Source organism: Peromyscus leucopus, chromosome 3 (assembly GCF_004664715.2).
Source record: "Peromyscus leucopus breed LL Stock chromosome 3, UCI_PerLeu_2.1, whole genome shotgun sequence".
Classification (NCBI taxonomy): Eukaryota; Metazoa; Chordata; class Mammalia; order Rodentia; family Cricetidae; genus Peromyscus; species Peromyscus leucopus.
In genome coordinates this window covers 28,934,548-28,953,689 of record NC_051065.1, presented here as the reverse complement: position 1 = coordinate 28,953,689, position 19,142 = coordinate 28,934,548, and the positions used below count along the sequence as shown (strand labels likewise).

The following is a 19,142-nucleotide window of genomic DNA, read 5'->3' as shown; positions in this document are numbered from 1 at the left end:
TGCCTATGTCATATGGCCTAAATAAAATTACTTTGCATTAAATTATTAGTCAGCTTGTATTGATACTCTGAATATCTAGGTTTTCCATTTATATAGTGTATACAACATAAGTGACTTGTCTTTTGGGTCAAGTATTTAATAATAATAACACCCACACTAAAGGAAACTCAAGGCATTATTACTTCCAAGATTTTTTTTCTAATGATAGAGCTGCTTGGCAAAAACAGAAACACTTTTCTGTTACTTTGACATATACAAACATACTTTTAAGAATCAAGAATGTTTACATGATAGCCAAGACAACATTATTTACTTTGCAATTAAATAATATATTCTAGATGTCTAACTCATGACCTAGTTCATATTCAGTAAGTATTCAATAAATATTTGGCCTGAATCAAGGAATCTCTGAAGCTTTGAAATAGGGTAATATGCATGCTTCCCTTGACCTAAAAACCAAGAAGTATAGGCCCATTTATGGTTTCATAGGAATCCAACCCCACTGCAACTTTCAAATCTAAGGAAAACATTTGCTTTCTTGTATGTGGTTGGTATGTCTTATCCAAAATGCTCAGGGCCAGACTATTTTAGCTTTCAGATTCTTGGGGAAATTTTAGAATATTTACAGATTCATAGTGAAATATCTTGATGGTAGAAGCCAAATCTAAATGTGAAGCCCATTGGTGTTTTATATATACATTATACTCATTCCTTGGGGCAATGTTTTAGTTAATAGTGCTGTGTTTGGGCTGTAGCCTGTTACACATACTTCAGGGTATAATTTTTATTACGCCATGTCTGTCCTCAAGTTACAGATACTGTGGCACTTCTATTTTCAAACTAAGAATTCTCAACCTATAAAAATTATTCTCAAACATCCCCTTATTTTGTAAGCTGTAGTCTCACCATGGACGTGCAACAGTGGAAGACACCTGGGTAATTAGACAGTTCCTGAGATTAAAAAGCATGCATTTCCCTGTCTTCAGCCTATTTGTCACACTGTGAGTTAAAAAATGATAGTTTATTTGTAAATACAATTGCCATGGATATGTGTAACCCTTCACAAAATATCCATTGACTATCTTCTGGAATGTAGGCAGCGTATCAATTCCTAGATACACAAAAATAGCACACACACACACATACACACACACACACACACACGCACACGCACACGCACACGCACACGCACACACACACACACACACACACACACCACACACGCACACGCACACACACACACTCCCTGCCTGTCAAGCAATCCTACCTGTATGTGCCATCACCTTTAAGAGTCACGTGATGATTCCCCTGAGATGCTCTTTTTTCTCGGAGCTCTTTCTCAAAAGGCAATCAAGCTTTCAGCTATCTATAAGGTCCTCTTTCTTCTTTGGGGAGTCAGTGTCAAACTCCCTTCACATTCAAAATATGTCAGTCTCTTTTTAAAGAGACATGGTACACCTTCTCTGAATTAATTATTCTCTCTGATTAGGCAAATAAAAGCGTGATTTTATAGAGCAATTCCTGTATCTTCATTATTAGTGATAACGATCAGTGTCTTTTGCCTCCTAGTGATGGCACTTACACTTCAAAGAGAATTGTACACAAGATCAAAGGAACCAGACATTGATATGTAACCACAATTAAAAAACAGCTCTCTGCTATCAACTTTGAAAAGAAATGATTGTTTGAAGAATTCCTGGTGCCCTGTGGCAGATCGCCCAGAAGCTCTGGGTTAACCTTGAGCATTCCAATGGCTGCTGCCATCTCAGACCTAAACACATGAACTTAACAAAATTCAGATAAGTCTGTGTCTCAAGAAAACAATTCCTCCTTTGCCCACGTGGTAAAAGTTCCAGGAAGCTGGACTTTAAAGAGCACTGCTATCAGGAGAAGGGAGAAATGTCAGAAATGTTCAAGTAGGTACTGGACTAAGCCCCATCTTGAATTTGTCACTGATTTTTTTTTCTCTTCTTAGTACTTTAAAATCCTAAAGGCTGTATCATATCCTTTATTCACAATGAACACATAAGGAAAGAAATATAATTTATAACTGTAACAGCAAATATTTCTTAAACACATTGACGCAGGTATACCACACAGAAGCTTGGGAATTTGACTAGGAAAGGGAAATGAAAAAACAAAAAAGAAAAAACAAACAAACAAGCAGAAAAATACTTCTGATGTTTATTCAATGTCTATTGAATCTTAATATCATAAGTGTTTGGAGGGGAGAAAATAAGAGCATTCACAAGGAAGTGACAGTATGAGCAGAAGCAAGAGATGCTCAATATTCGTCTATGCCTTAAAATTCATGTAGTCAATGTTTCTGGAGAAGAAGACTTAAAAGCAGGAGTGGGACAAAGTTGACAGCCATGGCAAGCTGTAAGACTAGAGCACTCACCAGGGACAAGGCCATAGATCACCAAGGAACATTCCAGTGTAGAAGTCAGTTCTTAGACCTGAAGTCAAGGAAAGGTTTACACACTGGTGGGAAATGACCACGCTAGACAGTCATGAAGTCTGTGCTTTAGAACATCTTTTCAAGGAGACACCTTTCAGGCTGTTAATATTTGCTAATTTATCTGAGATAACTTAGCTTGTCCAATGCTACAATCAACTGTGTAAGCCCAGAACCACGGTCATTACTGTCCTTGTGAGGAACTAAATGCAAAGGCTACAACAGGCTTTGCCTAATACTGTCCACAAGAAGCAGTCACTAGCAAAGACACCTAAATTTAATGATTTTGAACTTGAGAGAGGGTTTTCTTTTCCTAAGTCATAAAAGGGTGTTCTGAGAGCTGGTAAGAGTTCTACTGAGGCTGCTGCCATGACTGTGCTACAGATGACAGGAACTCTGCATCATGAGACAGTGGGGGCTGTGGCCTCAAAGGGACTGAGCAGGCAGAGTCCTCAGTTCTTATGGCCAATTGGAAGTGTTGAAAAAAAGGTGAAATGGGCAGGACTCTCAATGGCTGAGAACCTAGATACAGATATAAAGGGACATTTACTACATGTAGACTTTGAGGATGTTTGAGAGACATGCGGCTAAAACTGCTCAACCAGAAATCAGTGTTGGAGTTTGGGTATCATTTAAGTGGTAGTTCAAGCCATGAACACAGGAAAGTTAGCACAGAAATGTGGAATAGGAACTGGGGTGGGGGTGGTTTATTAGATCTGAGATATACACAGAAGTAAAATGAGAACATAGAGATAGCTAAGTCTTTACAGGAAGATAATAGTCAAGATTTCAAGAAAGGCCAACTAAAATAAGTACCAGAGTTGGTTTGTTCAATTCAGAAACCCATCAGAGATCTTACTGAGAAACATCTTTATAATTACTGTTGTTTTTGAAAAATCATTTTTGTTCATATAACTTTTATCTCTTTAGGAATTCGGTGAAGGGCTCTTTTAGCCCAATCCTCCCTTATTGAAGGACAGGCCAAAGATCCCACTTGGAAATGAGAGGAGAAGACTAGCAGGCAACATTGGCTCCACCCAGTGATATCTCCAGGAGATACAGAAACAGGATTCATGAAGATGTTGACAAGACTCCAAGTTCTTATGTTAGCTTTGTTTTCAAAGGGGTTTTTCCTCTCTTTAGGGGATCACAACTTTATGCGGAGGGAAATTAAGATAGAAGGTGACCTTGTTTTAGGGGGGTTATTTCCTATTAATGAAAAAGGCACTGGAACTGAAGAGTGTGGGCGAATCAATGAAGACCGAGGTATTCAACGCCTGGAAGCCATGTTGTTTGCTATTGATGAAATCAACAAAGACAATTACTTGCTACCCGGAGTGAAGCTGGGTGTCCATATTCTGGATACATGCTCAAGGGATACCTATGCATTAGAGCAATCATTGGAGTTTGTCAGAGCATCTTTGACTAAAGTGGATGAAGCTGAATATATGTGTCCTGATGGATCATATGCTATTCAAGAGAACATCCCATTGCTCATTGCAGGAGTCATTGGTGGCTCGTACAGCAGTGTTTCCATACAGGTAAGACTGATAAATGCTACTGCAAACAGCTGTGTCTCTTTTCTTTTGTGTTGCAGGAGGACAGAATTAGACGGTGCTAATAATTTCATCAATGGATGGAATTAACAATTTAATTTTTAGTTTCTATAGCTACTTAATGATACGTTTCAATATAGAACATTCAACCACCGAAATCTTTTTGAAGCATATTAAGTAGCTACAACAACAAAATAAACTGCTTAACACAATTATTCATTAAAATACAATCTGAAGATCAGCTGGAGTGGATGAGTAGAGACCCAGCGATGAGTGGCTCTGCCCAGCTTGTCTCCTTTCTTCTCCCTGTAATCCGTGATCTAGCCTCAGAATGACGTTAGAGTAATGCCAAAGATGCAGCAGGGTGCGAGTACAACTTCTTAAGCATCTTCCAAACTTCTCTGCTATATCCTATCTGTTACTGTCAGCCGAAGCAACTCACGGGGCTCAAAGTTGAGGAATCAGAATGCCTCGCCCACAGCACAAATGATGCAAAGTTATACAACATGGTCCTTATAAGTTGAGTTATATTTGGACCTATCCATGTTATCAGTCACAAGAAGGTATGGTATCTATGAACTCTATTTTTCACATGATATTTTGTTCTTTTGTTCAGAGATTAAAAATACAAAGAATTTCTCAGTGAAAATATATTCAGAGAAACCAAATGATTACCAGAAATCAAGGGAGAGACAATTTAGTGGGCAACATGAATTAGATAAAAAGCTGATAACTGCTCTCATAACTTCAGTAGAGAAAGAAAACACATCTAAGACTCCTTTAGGCCTCACTCACAAAGCCACAGAATTTTAGAGCTGCAAAGGGCCAAGAACTCACCCAGCTCAATTTCCTCCTTTTCCCAATTCCCTAAAAGATTGGCTTCATGAAAACTCCCATCGGTAGGCAGAATGAGAGCTAGACCTTCAGTTGATCTTCTGTGACTTTCAGATACCCTATATGAACTCTACATGCTACTTGAAGTTCAATCTTTTTTTCTGGTGAGAGCACTCATGTCACAGTAATAGGTGTCCATGGTTCTAAGAGGCACCATGCTCTGCCTCCTACGAAATTACTATAATCAAAACCAAACACTGAAGGAAGTGATATGATAGGTTCTTTGTATGTCACAGTCCTACTTAAAGAGACTCTATTTGCATTGGCATAGCCTTATTTTTATATTCCAGATTTGTGGCACTTAAAATTCAGTGTATAATTCTGTGCTGTTCTAAATGAGCTATTTCAAATTTCTTTCCTTCTTCAGAGCACATAGTCATATTATGAGTAATTAGGATAATTGGTTTTTCATAAACACCCTTTAACTTTATTAGAAGGGTAGAAAATATTGCACATCTCAGAGCAGATCATGTAAATTTTGCCATCACTTTTATACTTGAGTCAGAAGAGGTGAAAATTTCTGTTTGAAGAGGATAAAATTTAAGGTCTTTATCGGACACACTTCAATAACAATTTCACCAGCCAAGTGTCAAACATTTCCCAAGTACTCTCAATAAAGGATTGCATATACATTGTTTGGGACATTTGTTTTCTCCTGCAGTAAATTTTACTCTACATGTGTCCCTAATCATTTTTATAACTACTTTACAAGCTACCTTACAGATAATTTATCCTATTTGACTTTGTTCTTTTGATACTATGCACTCTTCAGAAGAAGTCAGGCTAGTTTAAAGGGAAGAAAAGACGTATTACATGAGAAATCCCATATATGTTATCAAGAGAAGCTGTGTCTTTCATATCAAAGTACTTGAGTTGCTATTGCATTCACTGGACGTGAGCTCAGTACCACTGTGAAGTATGGTGACTAACTGAGGGAGTGTTCGTGGGGCACACAAGGTAAGTGATGAAGATGGCTGACATGATGGAAATTGTCCCAGGAAACAGGTAATCAGCCACATGTGAAACAATGTGAATGAGCACAGCATCTTCACAGACTGATCAGACAGGCATGACAAATGTTCACGTGCAAGGAGACAAAGATCTCCCAGAAGAATAAGGGATGAGCTAGAGAAGAAAGGACAGGGCACTGGGCTCTGCTCTCTCCAGAAATTTAAAACACTTCTGGAGATATAAGTTCCCTGAGCATCTTTCATGTGTATCAACCTCTGCTTCCATGACTACTGTGGTCATACATCCTGCTGTTTGGTGACTGTGGTGATGGCAGGGAGCTGGTAGTACCGCCCTAAATCTTTAAATATGTAGGCTTTCTCAATATACAGAACCGACAGAGAATGAAACTAAGTAGAAATAACTGAGCACAAATCCATCACATGATTTTAAACACCTACCATCTAATCATTGCATCCAGGCACAGACCAGAGCCCAGAGTTTCATGTTGAAAAACAAGCTACTGAGAAAGGATCTTAGAGAGTGACATTCTGCGTCCATCCTTTGGTGGTTCCCTCAGATGTTTAGATAGTGTAATGTTCCTGTATTGATGACCCTTGTGTGGGGCATTTACCCACCAACCCCACAGCTCCCCAGAGTTTTCTTGAGAACGAGCAGCAGGAAATATTAGATAGAAGGATTTATTGTGGAGAATCTTGTGGAGATAAACAGATAGAAAATAAAGGATTGCCTCGAGAGGGCCTGGAACCTTTTCCAACGGCCCCGACTGTCTCTGCCCCAGGGTTTTTATAGAGACATCAAGGGGTGGAGCAAAAGACCTCCTCCCCCAGCACAGTCAAGTGCAGACCATCTCAGACACCTGCACTCAGGCCCGTGGTCCTAATCATCCTGTATACGGACATGCTGGGTAAAGCCACAAGGAACCCAAGAATGGGCTCCCACACCCTTGCATTGCTGTGACAGAAATACCTAACAGAGACACCTTATAAGAGAAAAGATGCATTTCATCTCATGGTTTCAGAGGGTCTTTGTCCATCTTGGCAAGGAATATGTGGCAATTTCATGCCTCTGGGAACATATGATACAGACTTCCAGTCATGGTAGACCAGGAAGTAGAAAAAGTTAAACCAGACCAGGATGCAGGCCTGTCGCTCAGGGTGACTTCTGCCAGCTAAGCCCCACCTCCTGAGGGTCCACAGCCTCCTATAACATCACCAGCTAGGGAACAAGCTTTCAAAACTCCAACCTGTGGGAGATAGTTCCAATTCAAACCTTAACCAGTTCCCCCTTTAACCTGGGTGACTTTATTGTCCAAATTGCTTCAAAGAGGGTTTCCTCTCCAGCTTCTTCTCACTAAAAGAAAGAGAATCTCCCAAAGGCAGCCAAGGAGGCACCTTCTACGATGTTAGATCGTATTGTCAGGCAGTGTTAGCAAAAAGTACATGGAATGCAGGATTCTTAATGACTTGCTGGGTTAAGCTATATCACCATTGATGAAGACCTGAATAATTATTCTCCCAATATACTCATTAAGGACACAGAGTGGTAGTCCCTTTATAAAGCAGCCAAATTGATTTCTTAATTCAGTCATCAATGAACTCAGGCATCCAAATTCTTCTACCTGAGCAAATATACTTGGGGGATCTCTTCACACCCTCCAGTGAGCAGGTTTCTTTTCAAAGCATTTTGAAGTCTGCCCTGGTGTCCTCTATAAGCCTACAGGCCTCTCACTTTGGGGAATAGAGTGTTTCAAGAAGAGATTCAGGTCGATTGCCTTCAGTTAGGCAATTGTCTTTATGGCACTTACTTAGGAGCAATGTTTATGCTTGTGCCTTTTCAAATGAGCTACAGTTAGCTTCTTAGATGCCCAGTCAAAATGTTCTTCCTTGAGATGTTTCTAAATGGTTAGAAGATACACTGTTTTCCTGGCTAATCTTTACTGCTTGGAGCATCTTTTACCTGGAACATGACAAGTGGAAGATGACCTGGTTGGTACTTTGCCCCGAGTGCAAAGTAATCTCAGAAAAATTGAGATTTGGGTTAAACAGCCTCTAATAGTTAAGCTCTTAGAAAGGGCAAAAGTTTGCCTTGAAAGAATGTGTGGGACTGCTATCAGTTAACAACACAATACGAAGAGGCCACAGATAATGATGAGCAAAAATGAATGGAATGGAACAAGGGAAAGATTTTTAGTTCTGTCTAAATAGATAAGCTGTTTTACCATGCCCTTGGTGAGATGCTTTCTTATAAACTAGTGGATAGTATCTACAGACTTGCGTAAAGAAAATGCTGCCCTCATTTTATCCCTAAACTATAATGTCCGTTGGCCATCCGTATATCTTACCAACTTCTACTTCTTCACCCTCAGCTCAGATTCTATCCTCATTGAGAAACTGTTCCTAAGCTCCTTCTAATTCCTTCTGTTCTGGTTCATTAAATGATTTGTTCATTTAGATTTCTATTAAGGAATCACACGTATTTCTCTTTGTGTTGCCAGCACCTGAAATAAGCTCTCTGTAAGCAAGGAGTAAATGTTTTCAACAAATTCCAAGAATTAACATATGATAACCTGTGATACCTCTAGAACATGGAAAAGCCCTAAATGAGGTTTAGATTGGGGTCACAACCATTGCCCTCTCTGTTAGATCGTTCTGCATGCTCACGGGTAAGAGCTGAGCCTTTTCCTGAAGTGGAAAACCACTGTCGTATACAAGACAGATGAGGAAGCAGAATGGATGCCCTCCTCTCCCCCTGACTCCACAGGGGCCACACCTGAGAGATCTTGCAGGCTCACACACCATTGGTTCTCAGACAAGTCCAAGACAACACCCTCCTGAATAACTGGAACTGTGGCAGACAGGAAGAGAACTCCATCCTGCCTCTCATCTGGCTCTCTGTGGTCTCTCCACAGAAAGATTATACACAGAACTGAGCCTGGTGGTACAAACCTGTAATTTTGACGGCAGAGGCAGGAGAATTGCAGACTCAAGGCCAGACTGAATTACAGAATGACTTCAAGGCTAGCCTGAGCAAATCAGCAAGAGCCTATAAGAAAACTGAAAATAAGTAAATAGGCTCCATGGTAGAGGTGCTGCCTAGCATGCATCATGCCCAAGGTACCTTTAATACATATATTCAGAAAGCCTCTTAAATGCCAGACACTGCAACACTATTTAACTGATGCAAGAGGAAAGGGAGCATGAGTCTATTCTCAGGGGGAGACAAAGGACATCACTAAAATTTGTTTACTAATTTATTAGGAGAAAAACTAAAATGATAGCTACATTTAGTGAGTTTAATATTGCAACTATGTTTATGACAGGAAACAACTAAATGTTCCGTGTGTCTCTCCAGCAAACATTCAACATAGTGATTAAAATTCTGAGTGCAACCTGACTAGGAGTTATTTAATGTCTCACATCTAAGATGGAGACGCCAGTAGCACTTGGCTCACAGGGTTCATTTTCCAACCTGTTCAGTTTTGCTGTTGTTTTGTTTCTTTTTACAACTCTAGTCCATTCAAGAGGAATAAATTCAAGAGGAACGGAGATGACACCAAGTTCAAATTCCTCTAAGTTTAGGATGTTCCACCCTTTGCATCCAATGCCATGCACACATCATTTCCTCTCACAGTGTAGACTCCAGAAACATCCTACTCAAAAGTTGTCTCAGATGGAGTCACTGGGTTTCCTTCTCAGCACTCCCATTCCAGAGCAACCTCCCAACACTGTTTTGAGACCATCCATTGCTCTTGCTCGGCTTTCCGAGGGTTTTATCACAGGGAAGGAAGCACCAACAATAGCAATTAAACCTGCTTTTGCTAACATTGCTTTATTGTAAAAATTTCTCACCAGAGGTAATTACCTAAGATACACTATATTTCCCTCTGCTTTGAGGTTAATTTGTTCCTTAATTAATTCTCCTTCTGGTCTATATTTATTAGGAAACTACTCTAGTGAGAGACAAGAGACTGCCACCCAGACCACTATGCATAGGGTGTGAATTCATAGGGAAAGAATAGCCTTTGGCTGTGAACTGTGTTTATATCACAGATACTATGATAGACATTATGGGATGGAAGGCAGAGGACAGCTATCCCTAAAATATTAGCAAATGCTTTGTGACTACAGATTACTAAGTAAACTAGTTGAAATAAGACTCCTGACACATTTAGCTAACCCCAAGAAATGATTGTTTTAATGACACAATTTCCTTTCCAAATTACTACTAAATATGCCCCACTTTCAATGAGTCAGTATGTACAATGTTCAGTATTTCAATATAGAAAGAGCCAGCCCTTATCAGTTTATCATGATGGATGTCCATTAATTTACTGAAGTAGAGGTACTTTTTTCTAATCCTTTGGAAAATGCAGGTGAGAACTAACCATGTTTTTTTAATTAGTGACCTGGGGGATTTAAGCACAATGTTCCCCTAAACACCTGCAGTTAAACTCTGAGCAAACACTGATACTCCAGGCTGTGTATCAGTAGGACTTCAAACACTAAAATTATAATGTTGCTATTTTTGAAAACACCACCTGGCATATTATGGAAATCCCTCTGTTACTAATGACAAAGTCTTAATTCCTGCCAACTCTTTGACTTCATATGCAGTATTCGGGAAATGTAGCACAGGAGAAAACACAATAGCAACAATACTTTCAAAAATGATGTTCTAAATGTAGATCAGACTTTTTTTTTTTTTTTGGCCAAGTGGTCAGAAGGGCAAAACATCTTGAGATATTTGCCACAATTACTACAGTTGAATAAACCAGGTGTGCATCTGGGGAGTAGGCAATGCGCCTGACATTTGGGTATATGTCATCTGGTTCCCAGGGATTCTCCATGGAATACAAACTCTCTCAAGATGACTGAACTCTCTCAAGGTAGAAAACATGCAATAGAACACATGGTATACAGCTTTTGAAATTTTTCTATAAAAGGCAAGGTTTGGTTGGCATTTAAGATGGACACATGAATTAATCACACATTGCCTTTGTTTACAAAGTAGTTTTAAAATATATCATTTCTATCAACTTTGAAACAATGAAGGTAGGTTGGTACTACCCCATGAATTTCATCTGCGAGAGTGGGCTATTTAACTCTCTTCAACAATTTGCTCTACAGTAAAGAAAGTCCTGTCTTCTCTCGTCTGAGTTGCTCACAGGAAGTTATTTTAACATTTATTTTAAAGTTCTTCAGCCTTCCCACAGTTTTCAACAACTGTCCTAACTTATGACCTGCTTCCTTTCAAGATGGTGACCAACCAAAGATACAAACCAAAGAATAGGTTTCTGAATAATTACTATCAACCAATTGAAATAAGTTTTAGGGAAGCTAATTTCTTCCTCTATAATCTTGATCTTGATACTTCCATTAAACTGTTCAGAGTTCCTGGAATTACACACTTTCTGGCCTTCAAGAATTCAGGCTACATCAGAACAAGTCCATGTGAGGGCCTTGGCCTAGTGACTTTCAAGTTGGATTCCATCCACTGTGATATTTTTAAAACGTCTTTCATATCATTCCTGTACTTAAATTTTTAATTTTTAGATCCTAAATAACATAGATCAAAATATCCATAATGGCCTACAAAACCTTTGGCTCTCCATTACTACCCCATGTCCCTACCAGCTCCTGTTCCTTTGAGGCACTGGCTCTGGGGACCTCTCTGACACGGATAAAGCAACAGGCTCTCTCTGTACTGTGTGAGTTCTCTCTTCTACCTAAAAGCCCTGTCCCTCCTCTCTCTTCCTGGAAAGCTCCCACTTACTTGAAGTTTCAAGTTCATCCTTAAATATTATGGCCTGCCTTATCTCATCTAATCTAATCTGCCAATCTAAGTTGCTCTTTGGTCTGTGCCTTATGCTTGTATCTCAGAATGTGATCCATGCTTATTTTTCTTTATCACCTACAAGGGTATAACTTCCTTGAGGGTAGTGAGAATGTAGGTGTAATTTTTTTTTTTTTAGAAAAATCTACATTTTAGAAAAATGCTTTGAATAGACATTACTTTTACCAACTTTAAAGTTTTTTACCTTAGGCTAGTCAGTAAATTAAGTACTTCACATATATTGCTATTTAATCCCTATGTAACTTCATAAATCTAGGAATCACTGTTATTCCCTTTTTACAAATGATGAAACTGATGCCTAAACGATGCTGCCTAAGTTCACACAGCTAGTGAAGGAAGAAGCTGGGATCAGAGTACTGGTCCAGTGCTGGGCACTGAAACCACACTACACAGTTGACTTCTTTTGTGCCTGACAGCTTTGCTCAAATAATACAGTGAACAAAGAAACCCAGAATGACAAACAAAACCACGTGTATCCCTCTTCCCTGAGTTAGTGCAGGACCTCAAACAGTAACCACTTACAAAAACATCAGGGTACCACTCTCTGCTCCCCAGAGTTTTCACCTCTGGTTAGCAACCAGAAACGCTAAGAATGCCTTTTTCTTCATGATTGTATCTTTGTCATATCGTTGCTGTACAAGTAACTTCAGGGGCTTCAGAAGAACACAGCTTAGGTTAACTTACGACTCTGTAAAATCTTCAAGGGACATTCCCCAAAATCAATACCTAAGGCACAAAAGGGTGTTTCTGACATGTCTTCTGGCAGTACCTGTGTAAGTATAGCTGTTCAACATAATTGTTAGATAAGATACCATAGGCCCCCTTGTTACTGTATGGAACCCAAGCCAGTTCAGTTTCATGATTTCTCTTGAAAATTAACTCATGGAAAAAAGTGGGAGCTCAAAGAAACAGATTCAATGATTCAGTGGGTTAAATGACTCCTTTTTATTATGTCACTACCTGCTAAGTCTGAGTGGGAAATAATTCTGGAGATAGTTCTGTGAAGATAAGGGAACAAGACAGACACTTCGGTGTGGAGTGGCATTGTCACAGGAGAAGCCCTGAGCCGTTTCCTGATGTCTGTCTTCTGAAATAATTGGATTTGAGGAATCATTCTTGATCTAAATATCTCCTCAGTCTGATCAATAAGCTCCGAGAACAGGAGAACAGATGAGTTTCAGGACTCATCAATCCCTTGCTTTCAAATGAGGGAGGCAAAGGCATATGACGGCCCAGATTTCAGACCACAGCTGCTCAGTGAGATGATTTCTGAGGACATTAAAGCAGGAATAAGGACAATTGGGGGCATCTTTAAGGATCTTTTTCCTGGGATTTCCATGGACTGACATTGGGACTATGTCAAGATGGATAATGGTAAGAAGCATCTTTGACTCATATATTTCAGAGCCCCTGGAATTCAAGCATGGGTGACTTTTACAGATTATACTGAGCAAATGAGCGTTCACTATACTATTATCATGTTATATGATTTCCCAAATTCAAATCAACCCTGGCCTTCTTATACTGTTTGTTTTTTTAATGAAAAAAAATGTTTCCAGATGTGCTGCAGATAATGTGGCCAAAAGAAAAAAAAAATGACTAATCCTTTTTGTAATAACAGTATGATTGGCATCCTTTATGGGCAGCTAACTCATGTGATGTGAACAGCTTGAATTCCTCAGGCAGTTTCTCAACTATAAGCCACCTCCAGTTCCAGTTTGAAACACAAGCTGATCTGGTGTTTTATGCAGCTAATAGTTTAATTTGATCTGTCTGAAAGGGAGGAGCACTGGGGTTTCTTAACCTCACAACTTCTAGAACTTCTTCACCTGGCTACTGGACTGTGAGCTGGCAGATGGTTCAAAGTGCAGTCCTCAGTGGTTCTCTTCCAGGCTTATCTAGAAGCATTTAATTAAAAGAACTAAATAAAGCATTCAGCTCTGCATGTGTTGCAGAACAATTAAAGGTGTAGGCTTATTCTTAGAAAACAGCCCCAAAGAGATATGGACATTGAACAGCATCAGAACAAAAGGCAAACCTACTGAGGTTGTTATTGCTAGGAGTCCAGATTCCAGAGACAGTAGCAAAGCTTTCTTTTTCAAATGTATATAGTTCAGTCCTGCAAATAGCATCTTTCTTGGAAGTGTCTGGTGTCTTTCTCCATCTGGAATTTTTGTAACTCAGCATAGGTCCACATAAAAGCCAGCTGCTGTTGTTCCCTTTAATATATCAGCACAGATTTAAAAGCCAGAGCTATGAAAGTTCTGAAAATAATTCTCATGGGGGAAACTCACATTAGTGGGTACTTATTTATACTAGACCCTAAAAGTGCATGGCATTTTGTGGATTTTTTTATTTCTTTGTTTTGTCTTTTTTTTTTTCAAAATGGCATTGTGTCAAGCAGAAGGCCTAGAGCGTATGTGTGACATGGATGTATCAGGGAGAATCTGAGCAAACGGAATGACCACAGACTTAATGTGGGTGCCACAGGTGACTGAATGTTTCCAATTGACATTCTCTTTCTTCACAGCATGAAAAGAACAGTAGACACCCTGAGTCTTTCCCAGAATTCACTTTCTTTTGTTCTTCATGATCTGAGTATCAGCAAAATAAAGGCTGCCACCTAGAATAAAAAGAAATGCATCTCTGACATTGAAAATTGTCATGAGCTATAATTCCCAATAAATAAACAAAAGCTTGTAATGTTTTTATTTCTTGAATCCAAAGTAAATGTCAATGTATTTGTGACTTACTAGGCTACAATGAAAACATAATTCTGACTCCTGGATAAATTCAAGGCACCAAAAGATGTGTGCTCCAAAGTAACATTGGATCTAAACTAATGTGAGCAGCTGAATGGGCCAGAGGCACTTGTCACCACCAAATCCAACAACCTGAGGTTGATTCTCAAAAGCTACATGATAAAAGGAAAATTGTCCTCTGACCTCCATCCTCACATTGTGGCATGTGCACCCACACCCATAGGCATGCCTGAGTATGCATACACACACTACAAATAAATAAGTATAAAACAGGAATATATACTGCATGTGGAAAGCTTTCTGATGTGAACAAGTGTTTGGATAGTAGTATCATTCCACAATTAGAATTGGTTATGGAAAAAAATAAAGTTTTATATATTCCCAAAGCAAGAATAATAAATGAAAAATTGATGTGACTACTTAGATATCTGTACATAATGCATCTGTCACCAGAGAAAGCTCACCTTGCCTGAAGACTTTAAGGTCAACTCATTTGGTGACACTTGTCTAAGGTATATGCTTATTTGAGGGCAACTTAAGTATATATGATTTGATTAATCAAACTTCATGATAAAGCACTTAATTTGTTTTACAGTCTTTGGGGAACTGGTGTAGTGACAAACCCAGCTGATGTAGAATTGGCTCCCTTTCGCCTGTTCATAAAGACATAATTTGGAGAAATTGATTTTAATGGTATAAAAATCTTGGCTGCAGATCTCTAAAGGTATAAATAAATTCCTTATGTATCACTTTGTTTTGATAAAAAAAAGAGATAGAATACAATTAGTGAAGAATTCACACTGCATATCAGATTGTTTATTGGAAGTGTGTGACAGTAGCTGTACATTGTTCTCTGGATCTAACCTTTGCCTCCTCCCATAGATACCATCTCTGTCTTACAAAAGATGATATGGTAGGTCAGAAAGTTACCCATTCACTCATCAGTTCATTCAGTTAATAAACATATCGGAGCACCCTAAGGTCTGAGAGGCATTGAGGATATATTATCAGGGATTAAAAACGCACATTTCCTGCCCTGAAAGCTTGATAAATAACACAGAATTTGCCACATTTCATTTGTGATATTTATAGGTTGATGATCTCATCCTCCAGGGTGAAACTTCACAGTAGATTCTAGGGGAAAAAAAATCATTTTTATCACTGTAGATAGTCAGTCCACAAACAGTTGTTTATGAGGCCACTACAAAGTATAGCCAGATAAATTTAAAAGAATGCTTTTGCTTATAGGGAATGATTACTCATGCTCCTCAAATAAAGGAGTTCAGGGCCTCAGAAAGAAAAATGGATAAACACAATATCTTACATCATTCCAGCAATGAATGGAGAACTATTGACAATGAGTTTGGTGTGCAGAACAGACTGAGTTGATCTGGAATGAAAGAGTACAGTGAGAGGTCTCAGATTCCCAGGATCAAATATAGTATCTAGCACCTTTTTATAATTGTGCCTCAGTTCTTCAATATATGAAATAGGATAATGGCCTTTTCTACTTCATAAAATTATTGTATTAAGATATCATATACCACCACAATAAAGGTTAGCACAGCACAAAAACCCTAAAGGTGCAGTAGTGGCAGACATACCTTGGCAGTAACCAACAGCTCTCTAATTGGGCTTAAAACCCACTGAACAAAAGGGAAACCAAGCCAGAGTAAGCAAAGTCAAAGATTTTGGAGGAGAACCTACAACCATGACTTTACTAAAGCATAATCCCTAACTACATTCTAAACATTAGTTCTTACACACACAGATAATCATGTTCCTCATCCATCATCAAAGAACTCTTTGCAACAGACCATTACAAAAAAACAAAACAAAACAAAACAAAAAAAACCCCACAACAATTCAAAATGCAGAGTCATTTTGTTCCAATGGACACATCTACAAAACACTCCCACACTTCCACTTTGTGGAAGAAGGGGCAGAAAGACTGTAAGAGCCAGAGGACCACGGAGTTTGCTCTGAGATTATGGCTCCTAGTAATGTCAGAAGCTACATCCATAAAGTCTCCCTCACCAACATGACTGCCCAAACATGAGCTGAAGAAAGACAACAATCGGTGTTGCAAAGTGGACACCAAGGCTGCAAGGCCTCAACCGCACACAAATAACTACAGGCAACTGAGGAATGCTGAGAATGGGAGAATTAGCCTTCTCTGGGGAAGAGCCCATCAATTAGTTAAACATACACATAAGTAACACTACTCAGATTGAGCAGGTCATATATAGGAATACACATACTCATACATACATGCATGCAATAACAATTTATGAAAAAAGAGGCCACGAATTTGAAAGAGAACAAGGAGGGGTGTATGGAAGAGTTTCAACAGAGGAAAGGGAAGGGAGAAATGCTGTAATTATAACCTCAAAAATGAAAAAGAAAAAGAGATAACATATCTCCAACAGGACAGGAGCTGGGACAAAATGTCAGGACTAGAAAACATACTGCTGGTCTTAACACTGCTCCAAAAGTGAGTATTTGAGAACAGGAACTTAGAGACGAGGAAGACAAGAATGGCTCTCTGTCCACTTCTGACAAACGCAGAACTGAATCTCACTAGTCTGTCTTTGACTTTAGTCCACCTAGAATTTAGCCCATGTGGACTACTACTTTCAACTTTCATTTTGTACTTTTATTTTTCCCAGTTTTCATCACAAAGAAAGCTCGACTTGTCTCATTTAAGTTTAAACCCAGAAACCTACATCTCAGCTGGTGTAATGTCCCCTTGTTTGCAGAAAGGGAGCCTTATCCTCAGCAGAGAGTGGGCTTCATCTTGGCTTTTCTATCTGTTGGCTGTGTACATTTTGAAAGTCACTTTCCCTTGTGAATGTCAGTCTCTTCACCTGAAAGATAGAAGTTCAGATCACCTTCATAATTCCTTCAGGCTCTAACAATGCAATAATCTTGAAGATTATTTCTATTTTTGCAACAGCATTCATGAAAAAAATTTAATCTTACTTAGCTACTATATACACAGTTTCTTCCAAGCTGCTCTCAAGCTAGGAATGGTGATACATACTCAGTATCCCAGCACTCATCAGGCTAAGGCCGAAGGATAATTCATTCAAAGATAGCCTGGTGACGTAGCAAGTTGGAAATCAATTTGATATACACAGTGAAACCCTCCACAAAAAGAAAAATATCTGCTTTGAACACATTTTAAATTTTTGCCTTGTATATATTTAATTTGTTATCCAACTTCTATCACTTTTCCTTTTCCACAAAATGCCAGGTAATGTCATTAATGTTTTGTTGAAGTCATGGTCCTCCATGGTCCTTCAGACTACAATTCTTCTTCAAATGATCCAGATAAAGCTGAAAGTGAAATGTACTCTTACTTAGCCCATCCTGACTCCTAATAATTGCTTCACTCATTTCTAAGTGTCTGTGCCATATCTGTTTGAAAACTGGGAACTAGAAAATTACCAAAACCATGCCTATAAATGTATGTCTATTCTTCTTTTATGTTTCCTGAATTTGCCCTTCTTCCTCTTCTATCACACTTTAGTCCCTCCACTGTGGATTTACTAAAATAATTCCATAATTTAATCTTCATTTTTTCACAATTTATTGATAGCTGCAAACTGAACATGATTTTATGAGCTTTTCTTACATTCTGGAGAGATTTGGTGTAAGGTAAATCATCCATATTATTTTTATTTGTATCATCATTTCCATGTTAGAATATATCCTTATTGAGAAGAGAGAAAGGGGGAATAATATTGTCATCTATTTTTAAAGACAGGATTTCTTTATGAAGGCCATACAAGCCTCACACCTTTCTGTCTCAGACAAGCTTCTGTCTCAGCCCATCCAGCTTCTGTGATTACAGGCGTCCATCACCATAATCAGCCATTGTCTTTTATACTTATGGAAACAACTTCTGCAGCCATTAGCTGTTTTTCAACCTGCTGTGTCTTCTCCTGAAGGACAAGTCAAAGCAATAACAAAATCCACTTCCATTTTCATATTCTGTTTTCTCCTGTCTGCACTTCTCATGAGTTCATGCTCAGCTTCACACTGAGTGCAGACATGCTCCCAACTCACCTGTTTCCCTCATCCCTTAACCTTAATCTTCTAGTGCATCCCATCGACCAGTGGGATCTGGGGGTTATCGTCTCTCTCTTTTATGGAGACTATATTGTATAAATTATTTTTAAATCCTTCTTTTCTATGTTGCATAAATAATTTCTACCTATGCAAAGCACAAATCTTCTTTTAAAGTACTTCTGTCTAAAACATGCAACTAGATCGTGGTTTTCCTCCCTCCCTTCTTACTAATAATAACATAACTGGGGAGTTTTCTTCCAAATTTCACAACACTTCCCCATCCTTAGAAGGTTCTTCCTTTATCACTCAAAATGATGTCCAGTGTAGGAGTTTTCCTTACTTCTCCATGCTTTCCCCAAGAAACCATATGGCCAGTTAGCAAGTCAAGGATGTTTTAAGTGCCCAAGTTCTCAATAAATGAGAGCGAGGACTTAGCTGACAACAACCTGGACATCTCCCAACCCCAAATTTAAATTTTACATTAAAAAATAGGCTCGGAGGGCTAGAGAGACTGCTCGGTGACTGAAGCACTTCCCGCATAAACAGAGACCTGAGATTGGATCCCGAGAATCC

The 19,142-nt window shown here is 38.9% G+C and overlaps 1 protein-coding gene across 1 annotated transcript in view; it reads left to right on the top strand.

Moving 5' to 3' along the window:
• Positions 1-19,142, top strand: part of Grm3 (glutamate metabotropic receptor 3) — a 224,042-nt gene that overhangs the window by 115,498 nt on the left and 89,402 nt on the right. The window contains exon 2 of the mRNA XM_028862112.2: positions 3,389-3,999. Coding sequence (XP_028717945.1) covers positions 3,532-3,999 — 468 coding nt within the window. The 5' untranslated portion in view covers positions 3,389-3,531. The remainder of the gene's footprint in view (positions 1-3,388; positions 4,000-19,142) is intronic.